The sequence below is a fragment of the Bactrocera oleae genome, chromosome 4 (genome assembly GCF_042242935.1).
Source record: "Bactrocera oleae isolate idBacOlea1 chromosome 4, idBacOlea1, whole genome shotgun sequence".
Lineage (NCBI taxonomy): Eukaryota > Metazoa > Arthropoda > Insecta > Diptera > Tephritidae > Bactrocera > Bactrocera oleae.
In genome coordinates, this window is record NC_091538.1 from 9,399,591 (window position 1) to 9,417,077 (window position 17,487).

At 36.7% G+C, this 17,487-nt stretch overlaps 2 protein-coding genes across 4 annotated transcripts in view; both read left to right on the forward strand.

Moving 5' to 3' along the window:
• Positions 1-17,487, forward strand: part of LOC106614136 (uncharacterized) — a 65,931-nt gene that overhangs the window by 8,490 nt on the left and 39,954 nt on the right. The window lies entirely within an intron of this gene.
• LOC138856949 (uncharacterized) lies at positions 3,746-12,993 on the forward strand. Of its 2 annotated transcripts, XM_070108064.1 has the most exons (2): positions 3,746-4,245; positions 11,821-12,993. In XM_070108064.1, the coding sequence occupies exon 2, from the start codon at positions 11,823-11,825 to the stop codon at positions 12,429-12,431; it is 609 nt and encodes a 202-aa protein (XP_069964165.1). In that variant the 5' UTR covers positions 3,746-4,245; positions 11,821-11,822; the 3' UTR covers positions 12,432-12,993. The 2 variants fall into 2 exon arrangements, with proteins under 2 accessions (XP_069964165.1, XP_069964166.1); XM_070108065.1 differs by lacking the exon at positions 3,746-4,245 and having other exon boundaries at positions 9,743-12,993.

Genomic DNA, 17,487 nt, shown 5'->3' on the forward strand with positions numbered 1-17,487 from the left:
GTCAGTGTGATTGCTACTCTCCTTATAAGAGGCTACACTTCGGAGCGTTACATCTGTAACTACTTTAATCGCACCTACTTCTGGCTGAAAACTACCACAGTGACGCATAGATACGGTAGCCTAAAACTAAGCTTGTTCAGAGAGCTATATACACAAAATTTCCCCTTCAACTTGAGCTTTGACCCATACGTGAAAAAACTCACAGCGCTTCTTCTACAGCGACTTCGTCCCGTCCACATACCTCTCGTCGGCATATAAGCGTTGAAAAAGTCAACAGGAGTAGACTCTGCGACGCAGTGGTCCAAGTTTTTAGCGATGTAGTGGAAGAAGGAGTGAATATCAGAATACCCCTATTTGAACCCTTTCATTTACGCAGCTTCCTGAGTCTTAGAGCGACCTTCGCAGCAATCTTTCTTCTACTCTAAATATATTTGAATTGCACAATTTACGATAAACGTTGCTATTTTTTTACACACCACTGTACATAGACATATCAAAGTACAAATGCAGGTATTTTCGTGCAAATAACCTTGCGAATTGATGTGCTTAAGAGTAGGACGGACAAATCAAAGTGCTGCTAATTAAACGTTCAAGCATTGGACTCCACACAGCAGGTGTACCGCAAAAGATGCACGAAGTCTCGCCCCGGGCGCCTTTGTCGCATGCAACATAACCACACAGAGCACAAATATCAAAATACCTACGGAAGAAAATGCAAGAGAAGCAATGCAAAAAAAAATAATGCCAAGCAAATGAAAAATGAAATGAAAAATCAAACTGCAAATCAAGAATAAAAACAGAATACAAAAAAAGGCAAAGAAATAAAGAAATCAAGCAGCGTATTGAAATTTTCGTTGCATTGTGGGCGATTGAAAAATGAAAACTCCAGTTGCGCATGAATGACCGGGAAACGGAAGTACCAAATACCTGCGAGTACATACTGATAGTTCAAATAGAAATAAATGAAAAACTCATTCACCATATCAAGTGGCATCATCAATTTTAGTCCATTTTGTGTTCAACAGAAATTTGCTGAGTGTGCGCCACAGTTAGCCATTGACTAGCTGCAGAGTTGACTAGCTCCAGCAATGACTAGAGTGCCAAAGTGCTAGCGTAATTCTGACTACAACGTCCTGCAAACCATTTCCACAACGAACACAAAAGCATCAAATGGCGAAAAACAGGAAATACGAAAAATATAAAATAAACGCCAGTGAATGCCGCGAAAAAAAAGTAAATATAAGTGGAAAAAAGAATTAACTAAAGCGAAAAACATAGGATACTCCAGTCCAGCAGTGATGTATGCAAAAAGCCATCAATGTTGCATCAGCACAAATGCCCGACTAGCGGCCCACAACCATGGCAGGCCGACAGACAGTCTATTCAATGCAAGCATGAGATGGGATGAGGGCAGGAGCTGCCGAGCAACACAGCAACACTGACGCGCGAGGACACATATGTACGCTTGAATGGCCACACAAATAAGTGACAGGCGACGTGTTGTTGCTGCCACACATATTTATGGGTATGTGTATGTGTTGGTATTTACATCAAACTGTCTGGACGTTGCAGCTAATGCTTTTTGGCTGTTGACGGCACGCCAAGCGACCGAGCAGCCAAATAGCGAAATAGCACGGCAAGCTGGAACATTGCATTAGCCTCTTTTCTTCTCTCTCTCTCTTCGAGAAACCATTGACGCCAAGCTCTATAAATGGTACCTAAGAGGCTGCGCTGTTATGTTCTTGCAACCATTTGAGCGTTGCACCGCCATCAGCTGCGGTTTAAATATTTTTGACCTAATCAACAAAAGGGTACAAGAATTGTTGATAATACTCATCTTATGGAAAATAAACATTGCGAAGTTATCGATACCAGTTTTTTAAACTTTCAAAAATAATCGATAATTTCTGAAACGTTTGTTTTTTATTTCGATTGTGGACATATCGAATAAACTCAAAATGTGCGAAACTCTGTAAGTTTCGACATCGACACATATTTTTTAACTACAAAAAATTATCGATAATTTTTTAAGTGATTGTTTTCATTTTTAATGTCAACATGACAAACAAAAATTAATATATTATACGCAGAACGCTTACTGAAAGACATATTTTTAAACCATCAAAGATTATCGATAATTTCCTAAACGATTGTTTTGCAATTCTACTGTGAACGAAATAAACCGAATTTTTCGAATTTCTTTAGCCACTGCGTTGCATTTCTAATGTAAAAATATCGAAATAAATGTTCGTAACTGTGTAAGACATCGATACATATTTTTTATTTGCTATACAAAATTATCGATAACTTCTGAAACGATTGTTTTCATTTTCAATGTGAACGTAGCAAGCAAAAATTAGAATAATAGCTAAACAAAGACATCGATACATACTTTTTAACTATCAAAAATTATCGATAACTTTTAAAACGAAGGATTTGCTTTTCTTATTTAAACACGTCGAATTAAATCAAAATTTTCAAATCTGTGGAAGGCGTCGATACATTTATTCATAATTTTTATAACCGCTGTTTTGAATTTCTAATATGAATATATCGAAATATATCAGACAATAAAAAAATCGTTATGTTTGAAACTGTAAAAGCTATCGATACATATTTTTAAATGATCAAGATTTATCCATAATTTCTATAGCCACTGCTTTGATTTCTTAAGTAAAGATATCGAAAAAGTAAAATATTAAACAAAACAAAGTAAAATCGAAATTCTCAAAAAAGAATTAATACTTGTTGACGTAAGTTATTATTGTTGTACAAAATGGATTACTGTGTACAATATATACATTTTATTCAATTTAATTAAGAATATGGAATTATTAAATATTGCAACCACAACCACAGAGTTGTGTTCACATATGATTTAATGAAAAATATTACATTTAAAGAATTTAATTACTCAACGAGTCTATGACTGTTTCAAACTTTATTAAATAGTTTACTGCTTTATTTTTCAATTATTAATCTTTAATTCTGAGCAACAAATATCAGACCAATTATATTGAATATGTATGTAAGTGCACTAGAAAATCAGAATATACCGAACTAAGTGATATTTGAACATCATCGCAACCCAAACTAGCCTAAAGGATCCCATTCGAGACCACCCCATTCATTGCGACACCAACATATCAGCAAATATGTACGAATATATGCAAACATAAAAACGAAAAAATGAATGAAAAATGAAATAGAACAGTCAACACAAAAATTCGGACAACACAGACAGAAAGACTGATGATGGTGGGTATTTAGGTATTGAGGTCATAAACTGTGTGGGCGTTTGGAGTGTGTCCACATTGGACACACAAGTCCATTCAAACGGCAATATGATCCCTGATTTAAAATCGAATGCCTTGCCAGTGCTATACGACGATACGAAGAGGCAAACAGGTGAAAGGAGCAGAATAAATTTTGCATACTCGTATTCTGTGTGAGTCAGTGTGTGCCTCACGAAATGAGAGAGACTAGCATCAAATGTGTAATGACAAATTGTTACATGACACAGAGGGAAAGCTGTCAAGCTGTCGTCGTCGTGACATCTGGCAGTGGTTAGTATTAGTGGTGTGTTGGTAAGGGAGCTCTCGACTTGGTCTGAATACATTGAAAATGGGAATTATGAAGAAGCTTTACATAAATGTACTTATAGCATAAATATTACAGATTCACTTACTTGATACTCTCAAGACCAGATAAAGGTAAGATGTAGATAAAGATTGAGATTGTTCATGCGACTTCTAATCCCGCGGCATTTGTACAACTAAGCGCACAACCACTGTACAACATCATACCATACAACATAACACAATGCAACATCATACACCACCTACAACACACCATATCACTCACCAACACAACCATATACAATTAACCAACCACACTATACATCCACACTATACACCCACACTGCAACCACCGTCTTTTCCACCACCCGAATGAACAAAAGGGCCAGTCAGACCGGGATGCGCTCTTTTTTCGCTTTCGTCCATGACCTATAAGGTTCTATATCAAAACGTTCCCGGCCGAGTGATTATCATCGAAGTAAAGTAGAAGTGAATTAAACAAAAACTGAAAGTGTATGACAGGTTATTTAAAACCTTAAAGCTAAGAACGTGAACTTTTTAATATTATAAAGTGTCAAAAGAAAAAAAATATATTTTTACAATAATAAAGTTTAAAAAAAATTAAATAAAGAGGTTTTTACTAAAAGTAGTACAATTGTGACAAAAAGTGAGTATAACACCGCACCCAAGGTGAAAGAATAAGTGAAGTCAACAAATGGTCCTTCGAGCCTCCTTGAAAGGCACCTATCACAAAAAAAAAAAATAAAATAAAAAAGTGAAATCTTTTCAAAACATAAGTACTAATATACATACTATACTAAGTGGTTAAATTAAATTACAACAAACGGGCGCGAAACCAACTAAAATATATATAAAAAAAAAAAAAGACCAAAAAATTAAAAACGGGCGCGATTTAACACAAACTAAGAAACAAAATAAACATAAAGCACGGGAACTAAATCCACCAAGCAAGCAGAGAGGAGGACAGTAACGCACAGGAAAAACGCCGGAGACAACAACAAAAAACCCATAATAAAAATAAAAAAAAGAAGAGAAAGGAAGTATTGCCACCCATAAACCCTTGGCGGAAAAAAAAAGTGAGTCCATTCCGATTTGATTTTATGCGCATATGTACATATGTATGTATGTTAGATACAGTTTTATCGGTTTTCGGTGGAAATAAATAACCGAACGATATAACTGAAAAAGAACAAAAAAATATATATATATATATATATTATACGGTACCTGCCTCAGCTTATTTCGTGCCTCCAAACACACCGTTATATTCTTTAAAAAAAAAAAAATAAAAATAAAAAATAAAAATAAAAATTTTTCAAAGTCAAGTATTCCTACTTGCGATATTTTCAGCGGTACCCCTTGGGCTAAAAAAGCAACAAGCAGGATCGCTTAAAACGCATAAGCAAAGGCTAACAAAAACTCACATATATTACAGAAATACATACATACATATGTGCAAATACCTATAATTAAATACAAAATTTTGGGCTTTAAAACTTTGCCGCGAAATATTATATATTAACCGCAAGTAACATCTTTTCTAATTTGCCTACATAATCATATGGTACATACATAAATTAGCTAATTCTAAAAGTTTCAAAAAAAAAAATTACTGTTCAAATACCTGCCTGCTTAATTCGTGTCTCCAAACACATCACAAGACAAAATACAAAAACAATTTTATAAGTCAAGTTCATCGACTTGCAAACTTTCCAGCGATACCCCTTGGGCCCATAAAGCAACAAGCAGGATCGCTCAGAACATATAAGCAAAGGCAGAAAGAAAAAAAAAAAAAAACAACAATACAATTATCGGCATTTATGTATGTACACATATTTTCTTAAGCATTGGCACATTTCCCGCGCTAAATATATACCGCAACCCAACCCTTTTGCTCTTCATTTCTCTTATATATTCTCTTAAAAAATATACATAAAAAGTAATATATTTACAATTATATATATATAAATATATATAGGCGCTCTCAGCAAAACTTTACAAAAACGCGTTACATGTATGCATGTACATATATGTATATGTACACATGTCAATATAACTAAAAGGTATACGGTCAAAACGGATTAGCATATGCAAACATATGAAAATTAAAATTAACATACATAGGTATGCAGATATATATACATTTGTTGTTAAGAACAATTTTATTTTCGCGTTCCTTTTAAACAAATGTATATAGATACATATAATAAAAACGAATATACATACATACAAAATATACAAATTATTCGCGAGTGAAACGAATACCCAGTAAGCAATTTCGGCAATTTTTAAGATAATAATAATACGGACATAAATTTTAATAAAATAAATTGACTTGTCCGATAAAAAAAAAAAAAAAAATTACAACAGACTAATTTTACAATTATTTTCAACAAAAAAAAAAAAAAAATTTTTTTTTAACTACAGCTTTGGGTAGCAAACTAAAATTTTTTGCTACAACCGTATTATAGCAAATATTTAATACAAAACTATTTTAATAGCTAGCTAATAGCTTTTAATTTAATTCAAAGATTTATAAATGCAATCTGATAAAGCAAAAGAGGTTAAACAACGAACACCTCTATTATTAGAAATTCCAAAAATGGCTGATGATGATAAAGCACAAGGCACACCCGCAGAAGCTACACGCTCAAAGCAGGGTGCAAAACAAAAAAGAACCAAAGACAATTCACTGTCAAGGTTCATAACTGAAAGTGACAGTTTTATTAGATACTGCACACGGTTTTCGGCTTCGCCTATTAACGACAATACAGAATCAGTCCTAAATTTAAAAATTCAAAGCATAGATAATATATGGGCACGCGTTCTGACAGCGTACGATACAATATTAGATACTGACGACGCTGAACTTCCAGAAAACATTAAAGCTTCGGCGTCAGCCAAATATGAAAACTGCCTCGATCAATACGAAACTACGAAGGCAATGATATTAGACCAAATAAATTTATTAAGGCCATGTAGAGCCACTACTCCTCCTCCGAGAGAAGTTACAAATTCAAAAGAAAACCTAGATACAGGTATATTTTTAAAAGTACCAGCTTGTGATACTGAAGTTTTTCATGGAGGTTATGATCAATGGCCGTCCTTCCGGGACATGTTCACTGCCGTGTATATCAACCATCCTAAACTTTCACGAGCACAAAAGCTGTACCATCTCAGGTACAAAACAAAAGGGGAAGCAGGCAGTATTGTCAAGCGTTTCGCTTTGAATGACGAAAATTTTAATCTGGCTTGGGATGCACTGGTCGAAAGATACGAAAACGAAAGAGTATTGGTAGATAACCAAATAACTATTTTAATGAATTTACCAAAAATTCAACAAGAAACCAGCCAAGAATTTCAAAAACTATACTCGACAGTGACTAATTGCTTATCTGTGTTAGAAACACAAAATGTATCCACAGAATCGTGGGACCCTATCCTAGTAAATATTTGCGCAGCGACACTACCTGATGCTGCTTTGCTACGATGGGAGCAATCACTAGTGGCAAGAAAGAAATCGCCAAAATGGCATCAAATGAAAGAATTTTTAACAACTCAGTACGAAATAGCTGAGCGAGTAGATAAAAAGGTAGTTAAGCCAAAAGGTCATCAAAATGACTCAAATAAAAACTTTTTTAAACCCCAAGTCAGTAATAACACACAATATAATAGACACGTTAATAGAAGCCAAACATTCGTGTCAAACCAAACAAACCATTGGCAATCATTATGTGAAATCTGTAAAGGAGGACATAATATAAGATCTTGCGAGAAATTTAAAAAAATGTCCGTTTCAGATAGAAACAATCTTGTCCGACAACATAAACTTTGCATCAACTGTCTGTCCAACTCTCACGGGATAAAAGACTGTGAAAGCAAATTCAGTTGTGTGTACTGTCAACGACGACATCACTCATTGCTTCACATAACCAATTTTACAAATATGAAGCAAAATCATATACATAAAACCACGGGCCTAGTCGCGACAACCAAATCAGGTAATCCCGAAATCCCGAATCCCGAAAATAAAGAGGAACACCCATGTTGCTCAAAAGCAGCAAAAGTTCAAGCGCTTCATTCTGAGAATGAAAGCAAAATTCTTTTACCCACAGCGGTCATTTCTATAGAACATAAAGGAGATTTATTCAAATTAAGAGCATTAATAGATCAAGGCTCTCAAAGATCCTTTATATCATCAAAAGCTCAGAATCGGCTAAAATTGCCAGTCCAAAATTCTAGTTTTCAAATTTCGGGAATGGGCGGAAGAATAATACAAAATTCAAATAAAGTTTGCCCAATCACCATAGTCTCTCCAAACGCGGATATACGAATAGATGCACAAGCCATTGTTCTACCGCAGCTCACTAATTTGCTTCCAAGCTGTGAAGTAAATAAAAAACAGTGGGAAAAATGCTCATATCTCAAATTAGCAGATCCCAACTGCCATACCCCATCACAAATCGACATATTATTGGGCAGCGACTTAATACCTCAAATAATTCTTGAAGGTATAGAGAAAATCTCTAATAAATTGTTAGCCCAAAACACAATCTTTGGATGGATATTAAGTGGCCAAGTCACAGAAAAAATTAACTCCTTCACAACTCAAGTTGAAAATATTTCAAACGAATATTTAAATAATCAACTCAAAAAATTCTGGGAAGTAGAAGAACTACCCCAAATCACAAAACCTTCAGAAGAAGACCTGGCATGCGAAGCCTATTACCAGTCCACAACAACAAGAAACGAACATGGTCGTTATGTTGTGCGACTCCCATTCAAGCCCACCTTTCCAGAAACGATAGCTCTAGGCCACTCGAGAATATCAGCAGTCCAGCAATTCCTAAGCTTGGAAAAAAGCTTGATAAAGAAAAGCGAGCTTAAATCAGCATATGATGACGTGATGGATGAATATCTTGACCTCAATCATATGGAAGAAGCTGTACCATATGAAAAAATATCTAAAGGTAGATATCTATCTTTTTATCTTCCACATCACGGGGTAATAAGACCAGATAAAATCACAACAAAAGTACGAGTTGTTTTTAATGCCTCAAAGTGTACGAGCTCAGGCAAATCACTCAATGATGTACTATACACAGGGCCAACATTACAACCTGATCTCATGCTGCTAATACTAAATTGGCGCATGTTTAAATATGTTTTCAATGGAGATGTAGAGAAAATGTATAGACAAATTTTAGTACATAAAGATGACCAAGATTTCCAGCGGATAGTCTTCCGAAAATCAAGTAATAGTCCAATCAGCGACTACAAACTTAAAACAGTTACCTTTGGCATCAATTGTGCACCCTATTTAGCGATTAGGACATTACATGAAGTGGCAAAAACCTGTCAAACAAATTTGCCTTTAGCAACTTCTGTGCTACAAAAACAAACATACGTTGATGATATTCTATCAGGTAGTCACAGCCTCTCATTAGCTTGCGAATCACTATCTCAAGTGATCAAAGCACTAAATTCAGCCGGGTTCCCCCTAAAGAAAATTACATCAAATCATCCTGAGATAATAAAAAACATAAAAGGGAAAGACTTATTAGATACTAACTTCCTTAAATTTGAAAAGGCCAGTACTACAAAAACTCTCGGGATTCAATGGAATGCGATAACAGATCAATTCTCATATACAATTGAGTCAATATCTGCAATATCCGCCATAACCAAACGTCAAATACTTTCCTCGGTGGCAAAACTTTTCGACCCCGCAGGATGGCTTTCGCCAATAATGATTCAAGCAAAAATCCTCATTCAAGAACTGTGGCAAGACGGCACTGAATGGGATGAGCAAGTAAAACCCATACGTTTAACAAAGTGGGTTCAATTTGCAAACAATCTACATACCATCTCGGAAATTCGAATTCCTCGATGGGTAAATTTCGCACCTGACTATAATGTAGAATTACATGGCTTCTGTGATGCCTCTGAGAAGGCCTATTGTGCAACAGTTTACGTACGCACTGAATATGATAACAAAATATCTTCACGTCTTTTAGTAGCCAAAGCCAAAGTTGCTCCGCTGAAGACACTCAGCCTGCCACGGCTCGAACTGAATGGTGCACTTCTGTTAGCAAAATTAGTCTCAATTGTCCAAACCCATCTGAAATTAACCAATCATAAAATGTACCTTTGGTCAGATTCAGAAATAGTTTAGCATGGTTAGAAAAACCACCATATACCTGGAAGACTTATGTATCTAACCGTATATCCCAAATATTAGACTTAGTTGGCCCAGCACAATGGCAACATGTTGCAAGTGCAGATAATCCAGCGGATCTTGGGACAAGAGGCTGCAAACCACTTCATCTCACCAGCACTACACTCTGGTGGAACGGTCCTACGTGGTTAACAGAATCACAAGAAGTCTGGCCAAAGTCTCCCGCTCGCAATATAATAGCTCCTGAAACTCGGAGAATTGAAAACTTTCATATCACTCCTGATGAAGATGATATATTACATCGATTTTCATCATTCCCAAAAGCACTAAGAGTAGTCGCTTACATGTTTAAATTTATCCAAAGACTCAAACAAAAGGTTAAAGGAATAACCAATGATCCTTCCGTACAACTAACGCATTCCGACATGCAACATGCAAAGGTCATCCTAATTACCTATACACAAACTCGCTATTTCATTCGGGAGAAATCAAAGTTAGTCGAAAGACGACCCCTCGATAAGGGAAGCTCACTTCTCGTTTTAAATCCTTTTTTGGACACTAAAGGATTAATCCGGGCACATGGAAGACTAGTGAATTCCAGCCTTAGTTATAACGAACGACATCCCATTATAATTCCCGAGAAATCCCGTTTTACTTATTTATTTTTAATATATCTTCACCAACTTACATTACATGGTGAGCATCGCTTGATGCAACAAATGGTCCGACTAGAATTTTATATACCGCGCCTAAAGCCACAAATTAAAAGAACGATTTTTATGTGTAAACAATGCACATTGTACAAGCACAAAATACGCACGCAGATCATGGCAGCTTTGCCACCTGAACGCTGCAATTTTGCTCTTCCCTTTACCATTACTGGGGTCGATTTTGCTGGACCTTTCCAGATAAAGGCCTCTATGTTAAGGTCTTCCTCATTCAGAAAAGGGTATGTGGCTGTCTTTGTATGTTTCACGACAAAGGCAGTACACCTCGAGCTATGTTCAGATCTGTCTACTGCGGCTTTTCTCGCAGCATTTGCACGCTTTGTCGGACGACGCGGATTTCCATCGAAAATGATGAGCGACAATGGGAAAAACTTTATCGGAGCTCAAAGAGCCACAGAGAAAGAGTTTGTAAAATTTACTAAAGAAGTCTCCCCAGAAATTGTTAAAAAATATGCACCACAAGGAATTGATTGGCAGTTTATACCCCCCTGTTCTCCCCACATGGGCGGACTCTGGGAATCAGCTGTAAAAAGCTTTAAGTCCCATTTAAAGAAAACGGCAGGTAATCATAAATTCAATTATGAGGAATTTACCACACTACTCGCTCGTATAGAAGCCGTACTAAATTCAAGACCCATCTCACCACTCTCGCAAGATCCCTCCGATTTCACAGCTCTTACACCTGGACATTTCCTCAGAGGAGCTCCACTTCTCGCCATACCTGAGGCAGAAGGAGACTCACTCAATTTAATAGACCGATGGGAAAAAATTAAGATACTTCATCATGAATTCAGCCTTAGATGGAAGGAAGATTACCTTAAAGATCTCCATAAGAGACATCGGTGGAAAACGATCCAGAAGGAACCAAATACGGGCGAATGCGTCATCATACATGATGAATGCCTTCCTCCAACAGAATGGCGACTAGGCCGCATTGAAAAGGTCCATCGGGGACGAGATGGTCACATAAGAATAGTAGACGTACGAACGCAAACTGGTATACTAACTCGACCATTAGTAAAATTGTGTTTTCTTCCGAACACCGAAGAAGCGATTACACAAACCCCGCCAAGACAAGCGCATAAATAAAATCAAAACCGACAATTAATTCGTTTAACTCGAAATACTACCGTTTTATAATCCGTACATGCAAATCTAACACTAACAAGCGCGATTAAAAAATTAACGACAACATATGTAGTCACATATACATATATATATATATATATATATATATATATTTAAGCCAAGTAACAAATATCATAATTCAAAATTATGAGCCAAACCATATTTTAATATATTCCTATTCCAATAGAAATGGACGTAGAAGATATACACAGCGCTCCCAAGACTGTGAGGTCCGTAATTGCTGCGCCTAGAGCATCTGGTCCACCCATCGCAGCACCAAGGATGCAAAGCGCCACGGCACCACACAGCCAATCATCTGCAGCAGCAGTCAGGGATGCAAACGAGGAGCAGTTTGATGAGCATCTGCCTCCACGATGCAGTCTATGCCATCGACCTCACGTCCTGAAGAGGTGCACCATCTTCAAAAGCATGAAGCCCGCTCAACGCCAACAGATCGCCAGAGCCCACGGACACTGTATGACTTGCTTGGCAGATAGTCACTCCACTTTTGAGTGTATAACCGACGGATCGTGCCAATATTGCCAACGACCGCATCATACTCTGTTCCATCGATTCCCTCGACGTGCAAATCCGTCCACCACGCAGACCAGTCACCGGCACAGACAACAAGGGAATCCCGTCCAGCGCCAAAGAATACATCGCCCGAAGCCATCCAGAGGGGCACGCTCGCGGCCACCTCCACCACCCTATGGTCATCGCAACCAGCGGCAACGGGCAACCGGATTGAACGCCGTAGTGAGCACTCTGCAACAGTTGCAGAGACTTCTAGGCAATTAATTCGCCTAGGGGGGCCGGGATGTTCATGCGACTTCTAATCCCGCGGCATTTGTACAACTAAGCGCACAACCACTGTACAACATCATACCATACAACATAACACAATGCAACATCATACACCACCTACAACACACCATATCACTCACCAACACAACCATATACAATTAACCAACCACACTATACATCCACACTATACACCCACACTGCAACCACCGTCTTTTCCACCACCCGAATGAACAAAAGGGCCAGTCAGACCGGGATGCGCTCTTTTTTCGCTTTCGTCCATGACCTATAAGGTTCTATATCAAAACGTTCCCGGCCGAGTGATTATCATCGAAGTAAAGTAGAAGTGAATTAAACAAAAACTGAAAGTGTATGACAGGTTATTTAAAACCTTAAAGCTAAGAACGTGAACTTTTTAATATTATAAAGTGTCAAAAGAAAAAAAATATATTTTTACAATAATAAAGTTTAAAAAAAATTAAATAAAGAGGTTTTTACTAAAAGTAGTACAATTGTGACAAAAAGTGAGTATAACACCGCACCCAAGGTGAAAGAATAAGTGAAGTCAACAGAGATAAAGAATGCGATAGAGATAGAGTTAGAGATGGGGCTATAGAGAGAGAGAGAGAGATAGAGATTGAAAAATAGTTAGAAATAGAGTTAGAGATAGAGTTAGAGATAGAGTTAGAGATGGGGATATATATAGAGATAGAGATAGAGATAGAAATAGAGATAGAGATAGATATAGAGATAAAGATAGAGATAGAGGTAGAGATAGAGGTAGAGACAAAGATAGAGATAGAGATAGAGATAAAAATAGAGTTAGAAATAAAAAGGGAGATAGGGATGCAGATGGGAAAAGGAAAAAGAGACGGTTTCATAATACCCTCAATAAAAAATAAAATTTCTCATACAAGTACTTGATGCTATAGTGATCCGATCTGTATAATATATTTGTAGATTGCAGCATTATCTTGGACAATAACGCATGCTACATTTCGTAAAGATATCTTGCAAAATAAAAAAAAGTTCATATAATACATTGATTTTCGACGGTCAGCTTGTATGACAGCTACATATATACTATAGGGGTCCGATATCGGCAGTGCCGAAAAACGAGCGGCTTCCGGCTGAGAAAAAAAATTTTCAAAACTTCAGCTAGATATCTCAAAAAATAAGAGACGCGTATATGCAGACAGACAGACGGACATTGCTAAACCGACCGAGTTCGTCATTTATATATATATATATACATACTTTAACACCCTTTCAGGTTATAATAAATAAAAAAAAATGTAAAAATAAAGCTGATAGGTGATAAAGATGAGCATGATGAAATTTTTACATATGAATATAAAGGAGACAAATTGATACAGTATAAAAAACGTAAGATTACTGTAAATTTTCATGCAGTTTTCTTTTATGTAGAATCTAATTTACTTGCAGATTGCACAACGACTACATAAAATGTCTTCAAATTACTTCAAAACCGCCGATTTCACTTAAATCAACTTCATTGCCAAGGCAGCGAACGCTTTATTTTTCACCGCTTCAGCGTTTTTGCTTGTAATTTCCTTCAATGAACTACAAGCGCCAATTTAATCTCACGCACATAAATTTGCAAATCCTTTCTTCCTCGCTTAACAGCGCTTCTTCTTGTGCTTATCTACGGCGATTTGCTAATGCGTACAACCCACACACTCACTGCTTGTACTCCCACTCTCTACATGTGCATATGTTTGTTTATATATCGCATGCATGTACGTATATATGCAAGTATGCATTTATGTATGTTTGACGCTCATGTTGCGCCCGCTTCAAAGTAATAAATTCCAATTTTATTTAGTCAGTGAAGCAGCAAAGCACCCTTGTCATCATTGTCGGAAGTCGGCTAACGGCACTGCCGCCGCAACTAAGGCGACGGCAATGGAAGCGGCTGCAACTGCGGCTTATTCATCAGTTAATGCCGGCGCTCCTCATCTTTAGCATCCTGCTCATTCGACTTATTTTATTGCCATGTTCAGCGTATTTTCTTCAAACTTCGTTTATCAGCGTCAGCGTCGACGTCGGCGTCTTCCTTGCGTTCCAAAATTTTCCGCACACTGATTTTATCTTCGTACGCTCGTGCGAGTCAGCTTCAGCTTCAGCATTTTTGTGCACATAACTGTTTATATTATTGTAGAGTGTGTGTGTGTGTATGTTTGCACAAATGTGGTGGTCGTGAACATTTTGTGCTGGCCACGTTGTTGTTATTGTTGTTTGCTTTGAAAAATATGCTATTAAAAATAAAATCCACTTGAATTGACTTTTCGTTGCGCTCTGTTTAACTCATCGGCATCATTTTAGCTCTTTTCATTCAACAAAAATGTGTGCTTATATAAGTATGTATATAAGTATGGCACAAACATGTGTACCCCGTGGCGTATACGTGACATGACAATTTGATGAGTAAAATTTTATTTTTTCTTTTCGTTTAGGCGCACAAGTTTGTATAATATATTATATAATATATATAAATATGTATTTTAGCATTTTTTCGGACTCTACTGGCCTTAACTTTTAATAATGAAATAACGTTAAATAAATTGCCCTTAAAGAGAAGTTTAAATGCAAAATTAAATGAATATAGATGGCGCAATAGACAAACTGTCAATTAAAAGGCATATATGTACTTGTATATGGCCTGATTTCGCTTAGATTTGTCATATACTCGTATATTTATCAAGAGAACTGCATTTTGACGCTAGTAAAACATAAAAACTAAACAAAAATTTACTTAGCTTTGACAATTTATTCTGAAAATATGGAAGCAGAAATCGTGTTTCTCTTCTTCAGAGTCTCTTAAACATGTGTCTTAGTGTAGATATTATATAATATAAAAAAAAACTAGAAATAACCTTAACCTCAACTGGTCCGCAGCCATAATCTCCTACCCAGCTGCATTTGTTGAAGCGTAAAAGGGTATAAAAAAAATCGTTTAACTTAATTTTAAACGGCCAGTTTAGGTGGCAACTATATGCTACAGTATGCCGATCTGAACAATTTGTTTGGAGATTGTAGCGCTACCTTGGTTAATCATCTATGCAAAAATTCTTGAAGATATCTTGACAAATAAAAAAGTGTTTCATACAAACACCTAATTATGATCGTCCAGTTTGTATGGCAGCTATATGCTATAGTAGTCCGATCTAAACAATATGTTCAGAACTTATAGCCCCGCCTGAGCTAATAACTTACGCAAAATTTCCTGGAGATATCTTGCCAATTAAAAGAGTTTTCTATACAAGAACTTGATTTTGATTGGTAAGTTTGTAGGGCAGCTATATCTTGTATTAGCCCGATATCAACCGTTCCGACAAATGAGCGGCTTCTTGAAGAGAAAAGGACGCTTGCGAAATTTCAAATCAATACTTCAAAAACTGAGGGACTAATTCGCGTATATACCGACAGTCATTATTACAAACTTCATGGTAAACTTAAAAGACTCTGTTCGGGGTAATAATATTTGGGTACGAAAAAGCGGCTTCTAGGTGTATGCGTGTGACAGTGATACGTGAACGCGTGCTATCTGAAAAACTAAAAACAGATCTTCATCTGCTTTCCCAAAATACGAAGTATGAAGCTGAGAGCGCTAAACACTTTGGCACTATAACAGACTGGAGAGGAAATATATTGTTTTTCGGTATTCTACCAATTTAAGAATAATTTTGGAACCCCTTAAGCGTAGTCCAAAAATAATTTTCGTGTTTTTGTTGTTCTTGCTATTAACTTTTTAGCTTTTTCGAAACAATTTTTTAATGCGCGCATATTCAAGCCTAATTTCTGCCATTTTCATTACTCACTTCGCTTTCGCTTTATACTCGTAGATATTGCTATTACTCTCACTCCAAATTGAAATTTACTTTAGCTTTACAAATTCCTTTGGGCCCTGAAGCACAATAACAAAGAGAATTGCACTCAAGACTTTTATTCATGAAAGCTTCATTGCCTTCTTCGGCGCTACTTTTCGCCTTACACACAAACAAAAATACACATCCGCCACTTGTGTACTCAGACTTTGCTCACTCTTCCCTTTCTTATGTACACAATGTACTCAATGTACACTTGTAGACCAAACGACGTTGAACGCACAAAGCCCTGCTTAAAAGTTTTGTATAGTGGACGCAGATAAATAAGTCAAGTTGCTGCTCGATGCTGCTTTCTTTTCTTCATCTTCTTCTTCTTCTTCTATCTACTAACTTTTTAACACTCATTGTTTTCTTGCAATGGCAAATTTGTTTAGCTTCGCTTTTGTCATTGCATTGTAGCGCATACCGTTAGATTTCATACTCGTGTTATTGCTCGTACCGATGGTCGGTACGACAAAACTTGTGGCTGATTGTAAGTAAAGACGCTAAAAAAATAAACAAAAAAAAAAACTAAACTTTAAAGCGATAAAATGCCGAAATCACAGACAAAGCAAGCGAATAAAAAATATGCAAACGAAAAGTAAAAAAACAACATTAAAACCCTACCGAAGTTGACCCTGGCCAAACTGAAGAAGTGTGACACGAAATATCTACAGCGCAGCGACACAATGACGGAAGCTTTCAACGCTCAAGGCGTGTGCACAGGTTATAACCACAGACGTCTGCTTTGTCGTGGCCTTCGTTTTTTGTCCGTTTGAATGACGAACAGAATTTTGATGCTGCCGAAAAATGCGAAAGCCGCAAAAACCCGAAGACGACCAGGCTGAATGCTCCTGTTTACAAATATCCACCAAAAATATGACAATTATTACAACAATAGTAACAGCGGCGGCGTGGTAAGTTGGCTAAAGGCGTAGTCAAGGAAAAATGTGTAGGTTAGGAAGGATGTCAGAAAGTTTTTCGCTTTAAAGTAAACGAAAACTGCCAAAAGGTCTGACATTGCAAAAATATGTTATGGTATTTCTTTAACGTAATGTAAATATGTATATATTTATTACTATAATACTCAACAAATTTCATACAAACATGAGTCGGAATAAGACAATCGTTTATCCAAGTTTATCAGTTCGTAAGTTCAGGCCTCT

Coding starts and splice junctions, on each gene's coding strand:
- LOC138856949 (XM_070108064.1), top strand. CDS start 11,823: ATGGACGTAGAAGATATACACAGCGCTCCCAAGACTGTGAGGTCCGTA.